Source organism: Poecilia reticulata, linkage group LG2 (genome assembly GCF_000633615.1).
Source record: "Poecilia reticulata strain Guanapo linkage group LG2, Guppy_female_1.0+MT, whole genome shotgun sequence".
Lineage (NCBI taxonomy): Eukaryota > Metazoa > Chordata > Actinopteri > Cyprinodontiformes > Poeciliidae > Poecilia > Poecilia reticulata.
In genome coordinates, this window is record NC_024332.1 from 26,339,693 (window position 1) to 26,349,727 (window position 10,035).

At 39.0% G+C, this 10,035-nt stretch overlaps 1 protein-coding gene across 1 annotated transcript in view; it reads right to left on the reverse strand.

Annotated features, from left to right (window-relative positions):
- LOC103457599 (protein NLRC3-like) overlaps positions 1 to 2,327 on the reverse strand; it is a 4,710-nt gene extending 2,383 nt beyond the window's left edge. The window contains exon 1 of the mRNA XM_017309215.1: positions 562 to 2,327. Coding sequence (XP_017164704.1) covers positions 562 to 2,327 — 1,766 coding nt within the window. The remainder of the gene's footprint in view (positions 1 to 561) is intronic.
- Between the last annotated feature and the right edge of the window lie 7,708 nt (positions 2,328 to 10,035).

Here is a 10,035-nt window from a genome sequence, read left to right on the forward strand (position 1 = left end):
TAGGACTTTTTCTGGAACCAGACAACAATCACCACATTTTGGTCTCAGTTACAAACTCAGAGGAAACTAGTGGGAGGAGGAAGAGGTGAGGATGATGATGGAATGAAGAAGTTCAACACTGTTCACAAAGTTTCTAATTAATGCAATGGTTTATTTTAATGGTCCAAATTTTCATCAAACCTAAACAATTATTTTATAAAAACAGTCAAAGATCCTAAAAAGTGAATTATGGAGCAGCAGCTCAATGAGTGAAGTCTCTCTGGCAGATTGGATCTTAGAGAAAATAGACATTTTCTAGAGTTCAGGGTTTTCTATTCATTTCAAACTGAAAACTAATAAAAAGTTAAATATTTTTAAATGATCAAAATGTCTAAAAACCAGAAGCTGCGGCTGTCCTGGATGAACTGAATGTTTAGATGTTTGAATGGCTGAAATTATCCAGAGGATGAAGGAAGCAGTTAAAGGCTAAAAACATCCAGAATCAACTTGAAGAAAGAAGAAGAAACAAGAGGACAATAGTGCTGAATCAGCATTTACACTAATGAAAACATCTGGACTCACCGAGCCTTTCTGCAGTTCCTCACAGCTGGAAMCAGTCTCTGTCGTCCATCTGATGATGTCTTGTACTTCTCCAGGTCCAACTCATCCAGAACCTCTGACATCTGCAGCATGAAGGCCAGAGCTGAACAKTCAGTCACTGAGAGYTTCTTYCCTGAWWMCAGSAGCYGTTKKATCTCCTKAKWAAATGARAYGTSATTCATCTCCACCAGACAGTAGAAGATGTTGATGCTTCTGGCAGCAGAGATTCTATCAGTGTTCATCTCCTTCAGGTTGGTGATGATTCTCTGGATGGTTYCTGGRCTKTTCTCTGTCTGACCCAGCAGATCTTCTAAGAGTCTCTGGTTGGACTCCACAGTGAGACCATGAAGGAAGCGGACAAACAAGTCCAGGTGGCCATTTTCACTGCTGAGGGATTTCTCCATGACTTTCTTCATGAACTCATCTAGAGATGTTTCATTGTATTCTTCTCCCAAGAACGTCTTGATCACCTCTGACCTCCTGCTGGTGAAGCAGTGGAGCATGTAGACTGCAGCCAGAAACTCCTGGACGCTCAGATGAACAAAGGAGTAGATGGAGATGTTGCCCAGCCCAGTCTCCTCTTTAAACATCTGAGTGAAAACTCCTGAGAACAACGCAGCATCTTTGATGTTGATGCCGCACCGTTTGAGGTCTTTGTCATAGAAGATCAGGTTTCCCTTCAGCAGCTGATCAAACGCCAGTCTTCCTAGAGACTCAATCAGCTTCCTGTTCTCTGGATCGTCTTCAGGTTTTCCTCTGTACTTTTCCTCCTTGATTTTGTTCTGAAGCAACAAGAACTTGATGTACATCTCAGTCAGGGTCTTGGGCAGCTCTCCTCCCTCTCTGGTCTCCATCATTTCCTCCAGAACTTTAGCAGTGATCCAGCAGAAAACTGGGATGTGACACATGATGTGGAGACTTTTTGATTTCTGGATGTGGGAGATGATGCTGCTGGCCTTCTCCTCATCATCTCTGAATCTCTTCCTGAAGTACTCCTCCTTCTGGGGGTCAGTGAACCCTCTGACCTCTGTTACCATGCCGACACAATCAGCAGGGATCTGATTGGCTGCTGCAGATCGTGTGGTTATCCAGAGGAGAGCAGAAGGAAGCAGTTTCCCAGTGATGAGGTTTGTCAGGAGAACATCCAGTGAGCTGGACTTTGAAGGGTCAGTCAGGACTGGATTCTTCTTGAAGTCCAGAGGAAGTCGACTCTCATCCAGACCATCAAAAATGAACAGAACATGAAAATTTTCAAAGCTGCTGATTCCTTTGGTTTTAGTGAAGCGCTCATGAATCAGTTCCACCAAACTGAACTTTTCTTCTTTCAGTACATTCAGTTCTCTGAAAGTGAATGGAAATATGAACTGGATGTTCTGGTTGGTTTTGCCTTCAGCCCAGTCCAGAGTGAACTTCTGTGTTAACAGTGTTTTCCCAATGCCAGCCACTCCCATGGTCATCACTGTTCTGATTGGTTGCTTCCTAGCAGGGTTGGGTTCAAAGATGTCTTCCAGGTTTAGTTTTGTTCCTTGTTTCCTGGATGCTGTTTCAATCTGTCTGACCTCATGTTCCTGGTTGACTTCTCCACTTCCTCCCTCCAAGATGTAGAGCTCTGTGTAGATCTGGTTCAGAAACGTTTTCTGTCCTCGTATCGCAATGCCTTCATAGATAGTTTGGAACATATTCTTTAGAGACTCTTTAAGGTCACGTTGACATCGATCATCAAACTCTGAACACAGAGGCAAAGACATAGAAGGAAACACTTCAGCAAATTAATATTCACAATATATCTATTATTTATATTTATATTTATTATTTTCAAGATGTCTAGAAAGGAGTTCATTCCAACTACAAGCCACCAGGAGGATTTCATTCAGAAGAAACCTGAAACATGCAAAACATGAAGAAAATAATTCATAGAGCTGAACTGTACAGCTTGTTGATCAAGCTGAACATTTGAAGTGTTTTCACAGTAGGAGCCTCCCCCTCTCATATCAATCTGCAGGAAAACCTTTCCATAGTTTTTGACCTGCAGCTCAGCAGGATATTATCAGAGGATATGCACAAAACTGTCATTGTGCCTGATCCACAAAACACAGCACCAATCTAACCCACACTGATAGGCCACATGAAGGAGACGCGCCTGGACAGAAACCACAGATAACTATAAATATGATTTTACTCTGAGAAAAATCTCAAGCACAGTGAGTTTTGGTACAGCTGCAGGTGTTCCTGTGTGTCAGACTATGGTGATCTTTTCATTTCTGTTTTTCTAAAATTAATCACTATTGGATGAGTTCACTTCCACCCAATCAATCACTTTGTCAGTTTAAAACTATTAAACTGACAAAAGCAGTGATGGGTCCAGCAACACTGATGCATCGGCGCATGTGTTCAGGCCGTAGATGGACGGTAGACAGTCGGAGAGTTCATGTCATGCAGATCAGCAGCTTTTTATCATTTACTGGCCCTCAATGTTGGCGCTGCTGCATCACAGTGTGAATTTGGTAGCTGTCTGTGTGTTTCTGAAGGTTCTTCATCTGTAGCTGAATGTTACATTTTTATGTACTGGCTACAGGAATTAATACTAAAATGGGTTTGTATCTTGTGCATTGATGCTATGTTTGTTTTTTACAGTATTTTACGGTAAATATAAAGTTCCCAAAGTTTATATTTCATGAGCAGCAACCAGTCACCACAGGTGATGTTTAAATAAAAAAGCTGCTGAATCCAGAACGTCATTGAGCTCATGTGACTGTTTGATTAAGATTTTCTGTATTTGTTCGTTTCTCTTGTTTGATTTCAGTTGAATTCATTTTCACATGTAATCATGTTTTAATTATTCAACATAATAGCAGAATTGTTGTAGAAATCCTCTTACCCTGCAGACGGTCAGCCAGCTTCTCCTGCTTCATCTTCCTCAGGAAGTTCAGGGTGATCTTCATCACTGCCTCTCTGCTGCTCCTCGTCTGCTCTTCATCCTCACCCCTCATCACCTCCTCATCCTCACTCTGACCCTCTGAGCATTCTGGSTCATCTKGACTCAGAACCTTTTGGATCTTCTTCAGCTCGTTCTTCACGAATGTGACAATGTTTTCCTCCAGCAGCTGGAACAGAATGAGAAGATATCAGACTAGATCTGGACATCAGGTCTATGTTGGACAGACTGACAGTCCTCTGGTCTACAGACTGAACAGAACCCATGTACAGACCATAAATATGGAGTCCAGCTGTGTTTGGTGCTGCTGGACAGACGGATCAGTGGGAACCTCTGAGCTCTGCAGATCCTCTCTGTGGAGGAACCAGGACAAATGAACCAGAATCTGTCTGTCCACACAGAGACGAACTTAGATGATGCTTCTCTGCAGATTGGAGGCAGAATTAGCTTTAAATAGTTCTTTAGTTTTCTAAACCTTAAAAATGGCAGCACAGGTTCCATCGGTGTTTAACTTAGGAACACTGAGATATTTTAGGATCTGTTTTCTGATGATTGTGACTGAAACGCTGATAGAAAGACAGCAGCAAAAGTCTGTTTGGTTTAGGTTTAAATATCCAGAACAGAATAAAACATCCACCTTCTTTATGCAGAAAGAATTAAATTAGCTCTGATTTTATAATTCAGCCCAAAATTATTCATACCCTGGCAGATTAAATTTTTAATGAAATCAGTAATTTTAAAAGAAAATAAATATGTAATTCATACTTTTCTCCATAATCAGATAATTACAGGAATCAACTGTTTTAATCTTGGAGCTCCACTAATGTTTATCCACAGATTCTCAACATTGTACCAGCATTTCTTTAGATAAATTCATAAAATGCTCCAACAGGTGGTTTCCACAGAGCTGAAATCTAAGATGGCAGCAGGTGATGCTTAGATCATTGCATGTTTTCTCCCTATTTTTATTTTTACTTTTTATTTTCAATAACTTTCTACATCAACATGTACACATGTCCACCCTTGTTGCTTCTCACTCTTCACATCTTAACATCTTCATTGATGGAAGAGATGGCCAGACAGTTACATTTCCACCTGATTCCCATTAAGAAAAATTCATCCTCATTAACAACATCCATGGATATAAACTTCAGAATAACTGCTGTGAAATGAACTGGAGAGATGCTGAAAATACAAACTCAAGTAATAAAGGTATTTACTTGGGCTTTCCTAAGTTGAAATTACAAGAGGCGACTCGCCCTGTTGCCCATTTCATATTATCTTTGATTTGTAAAGCGTAGAGAATCTTCTACTTTGACACTTAGTATCTCCTCTAGTTTATCTTTTGCCTTTTTAATGTCTCCCATTATGTTTTTATCCACTAGTTTGTTCTCCCTTTCCAGGTCTTTGATCTTATTTTCCAACTCCCTTTGTTCTTTCATTCTAGCTTTTTTCATTCTGGATGATATTTCTATTATTTCCCCTCTTATCGCTGCTTTTCCTCCTTACCATAATATTGTTGGTGAAACTTCCCCATTATCATTTATTTCAAAGTTTTCCTTAAGCGACTCCTTGATTTCTTTGACAATATTTTCATTAAACATGAATGATCCATTCATTCTCCAATATCTGAAACAAGGTTCCTTATTTATACTTAAAGTTAACATTATAGTTGCATTGTCACTTGTAGTTATATTTTCTATGTCACATTTTAATACCTTTTGTATATGTGGCTGAGATTTGTATAGATAATCTATTGGTTAGTAACTTTTGTGTGGATTTGACTAAAATGTGTCGTCTCTCTTCTTGGGGTTGATATTTCTCCAAGCATCAATAAGACCAAGCTCTTTAGTAATATTATTTAGCATTCTGGATTTCGCTGTCTGTGGCCCATAATCAGAAGAGAATCTAACTAATATATTATTTTAAACCGTATTAAAGTCTCCCCCCATCAGTATCATTCCTTTTGCATCATTAGTTATTATTTTGACTATTTGTTTCAGGAAACTGTCCTTCTCCTCATAAACATTTATTACTGAAATTGTCTCCAATTCGTCCTACAATCATTACATATCTTCCTTCTTTATTCTCTACCTCTTTTTCAACTTCAAAGAAAATCCCTGAGTAAAATTGCTGACCCTCCTTTTTCCAAATGAAGCAGAAAATGTCTGACCTGTCCACTCCCTTCTCATTTTTTGTGTTCGTTCTCCATCAGGTGTGTCCTGCAATAAAGCTGCTGTGCATCACCTGAGCCAATGCCTGAGCCAATGCTGGGTAACCAACCACAACCAACATTCAGTGACACTGAGCACTGAAGCAAAGAGAAAGTAGAAAACAGGAGGTAAGAAAGACTTTTGAAGCTTTGAGTTTAAAAACCTTCTGCTTTAGTCTGTCTGTTATTACTGTTTGAAAGAAATGTGTTTTTATGTTAATTTAGGTTCAAATTAGCTTAAGATGCATAACTGCATAATCACAATCCATGTAGATAAATGTTATGTTGTTTGTTAAATCTTGAATTTAACAAGAAAATAAAAAGTTTAATGAAGAAACTTTTTAATTTCAAGGTTTTAGGGTTGAGTTTTTTGTGGAGTTGGACAAAGTTTATCCAATGAATCAATCACTAGTCATCAATGTTAATAAATATCATGGAACAGAAAATGGATGCATAATAAAGCCTCCTTTATTTTTCTGCCTGTCTCCTCGTGTATCCATGCCTAGAACTAGTCCTGCTCTGCAGAGTCACATGAACCAGTTAGAAATTGGTTTCTTACTCTGGTTCTGATGTTCCAGGTTCAGTCCTGAAGTCTGGTACATTTCCTTTAGACCGGTCACTTCTCATAGACGGACTGATGGGTCCTGATGATTTTGCTCTGTCCTTCTTTCGATGCTGATCTGTCATCTTCTGGACTTCAGTCAGCCTGAGAAAGAAACCAGACCCAGTCAGTCAAGTGATCCAGGTCCAGTAAGTGCCCTGTGAAGCAGAAAGCTGATTCCCATCATGAGTTCAGAGGATCAGAACTCATCTGGAATAAACTTCCAGAAAACTGTAAAACAGCTGAAACACTGAGTTCCTTTAAATCTAAACCAAAACCCTTTAGCCTGTTAGAGTTGGATCTGATTTATAATAACTGAAAAAATAAATTTACTTTATTGTGGATTATAACTTTTTATTTTTTCATTGTAATGTTTTTTGTTTATTCTGTAAAAGATTAAACTGCCCTGTTGCTGTAATGTCTTTTGCTAATAAACTTGATAACTTTGACTTGTCCACTCCTCCATGATACTGTTTTTAGCTCTGAACTGGATCCGGTTCCAGGTCTGTAGAAACACCCAGACTGAGGTCAGATGTAGTGAATGAAGGAGTGAACATTTCCTATGAAGCAATGAATGTTGGTCCTGACCACAGCGGCTTGTTGCCACGTTGGTTCTGGAACCGTTCAGGTCCAGATCTGGTTTAGAGGAACATGTTCTGCTGAGAGTCAGATCCTCAGAGACCCGATCCTGGAGAAGAACCAGTGAAAACTTCAGGCTGAACAGCAGCATCACCTGAGCAGCAGACCAGCAGCTGTTACCATGGTAACAGTAGCAGGGCTTCACAGCAGAACCTCATAGGACACAAACTGGACCAGTTAACCCAGAACCAGCTGCACTTCAGCAGTTTGTAACTGAGAGGCTGGAGCTGCTGGAACGTTCTGACCGCATTTCCTTAAAGCTGAAAACAAGTTAATACAAATTATTCATAAATGTCAAAGCAGGAGCAAAAGGTTCCCAAGAGACATTTCACTATTGCTGCATCGTTTTTGCCAGCAGGTCTGATTAGAAACTTGGATTTCTCTAATGGCAGCAACAAGAAGATACAAATGGAGCCTGTTTATGTTGTTTTACAATTTGGATTAAAATTAATGTTTCTACAGCTGATGAAAATATTTGATTGATCAATCCCCCAAAAAACTTTACATGTTGAATTTATTACTCCAGCGTCACAAAAAATTTTGAACTTTATAACATTAATAAAATTAAGCTGCATTTTAGCATGTTATATGCAGCAGAAAGTGATCCGTTCACTTTGGTTAATCAAAGTGAATTTATGAAATAATAACATGTCCACATATTACCAGGTTAGTAAAAACGGCTTCTTCCTTTAAGAACTTAAGTCATTATTTGAAAACTTTTTCTGTGGAAGAAAGTTATGTTTGTCTGATTTTAGTTTTATCATCTGAAATAAAGTGTAGAACAAGAGCAACATAATATCTAACCGCCTCATGATCTCAGACGTAAAGAACTACAAACATGTCCGTTCATGTTCTGACTCTGTTCACTGATATGTTTTATGGTTCAGTTGGAACCGAAACCTCACAGTAACCTTTGTTTTAACAAATATCAGAGTAACTTTGGTCGCCACAGAACCAGAAACAATCGTTAGAAACACATTTATTGCTGCTGACACCAAACGCTGTAAATAGAGCTGAAGGGACAGGAAGTTACTCTGGAACAAAAATCTGTCAGAGAATCAAACAGTTCTGACTCTTTTCTCTTCAGAGAGAGAAAAACTCACTGAGCTGCAGTGAAGTTTCAGTAAAAAGTGATTTTACCTTCAACTCTGAGAGACTTGATTTAATTCACTCAGTCTTCAAAGCTTCTCTTCTCTTCCTGCTATCTGTGAAACATGAGCCCCTCCCTTCTTTATTTACAGGAAGTCACCTGAGTTTCTCCAACAGCCCTGATGCGTTCAAGGACATTCAGTAACATTCAGGACATATTTAGCTTCAAGGAGCCATAATGTTGTTTACCCACAGGGTGATATTTTCTAAAGTGTTAGTTAAATATCTGTGACGTGTTTTAGACACATTAAACAAAACTCCACCCAGAACCAGCCAATACCAGCTGCTGAGGCTAAATGGGAGCAGCAGGTGATGCAGCAGCTCTGCAGTAAATCTGGTTTCCATAGCAACCCGGTTTAAAGTTCATTCTGAACAGGTTTGATGACGAAACCTGTTGGTTCCAGTCAGACCAGTCAGACAGGTCACCAGTCTGTCGCAGTTCATCTAAACATGAGGAATAATGTTATTTTTCATATTCTCAGAAGAGGTTTGCATACAAAAATGAATGAAGGAGAAAAAAAAATCAATATTAATAGAAAAATAAATATATTTATTCTCATCTAAAGAAGAAAGTCATTCCAATTTTGGTTTTTGGGGAGGAAAATTTGAGATTAAATTTGTGACCCTCTTTATAAAAGTCAGTCTTGAGCCTATTGAGGTGACGAATAAAAGAAAAATAAATGAATAAAAACCTCAAACCTTGGAGGGCCTGCATGTTTTAGTTCTCTCCCTGGTGTTCTTCTTAGGCCTCCATGGAGACATCATCTTATGCTGGTGTGCTAAACCAGGGAGAAAACTAAAACATGCAGGAGGCCGGCCCTCCAGGACCCACTTTGGGCATCACTGATCTACATACTCAAACTGTCCAGGCTGAAGCACCTCAGAGCATGATGCTGCCACCACCATGTCTGACAGTGGGGATGGTGTGTTCAGTGATGTGCAGCTTTAGTTCTCATAGTGATTTGGCCAAAACGTTTAGTTTGGTTCTGCTCTGACCAACTAACTAATAGTTTTTCCTGTGGACAGATTGGTTTGGTCCAAAGTCAACATGACCTCTTGGCTGCATCTCTGATCTTTGCTTTCCTTGTTCAGCTGGACGTTTAGCTGGACGGTTTATAATTGGACCAAACTCTTTCTATTTCCAGATGATGGATTGAACAGTGTTCTGTTCTTTTCATTGACTAAGTCTGCTTTAAACTTCTCCACAGCTTTTTCCCTGATCTCTCTGCCATGATCCTTGGTCTTCATGTTGCTGTTTTCTCTGAATCTCTGAGGCGTCACAGAGCAGCTGGATTTGTACTGAGATGAGATCAGATCATAAACAGCTGGACTCTGTTTGGTAATTAGTGGTCATCAGGAAACTTCTGAAGGAAATGGTTTGGACTAAAACTGAGGGATGAATACTTTTGCAAACCACACTTTTCAGTTTATTTGTAAAATGTTTTCAATATGGATAATTTTCTTTCTACTTCACAATTGTAAACCACTTTGTGTTAAACTTTCACATTAATGTATAATTTTACTCTAATATATTTTCTGACCAGAGCTGTCTATTCGTTGTTCTGATGTTAGTTCACAAACATCAGACCGACAGGAAGTTTATGATTTGCAATGAAATTATATCCAAACCGAACATTTAATTAAGATCTGTTCACTTATATTTGCATAAATTAATTAAAAATAAATAAAAACAGATTTCAGAAAGCTTCCTTGTACTTGTTTTTACTAAATTCATGACACATTTAAATAATTATTTTATAAGTTATTTATTGTCATTTGGCACTCTTCCCTCTCCATAAGAGTCAGGACTGAAGGAATAGTTTATTATGCTGTGAAAATGTAAATTTTTCTAAGAGCAAGCTAGTTTACCCTTCAGGACCCTGCTGAGGGTGTAGAGCTGGTCCAGTGTTCCACGACCAG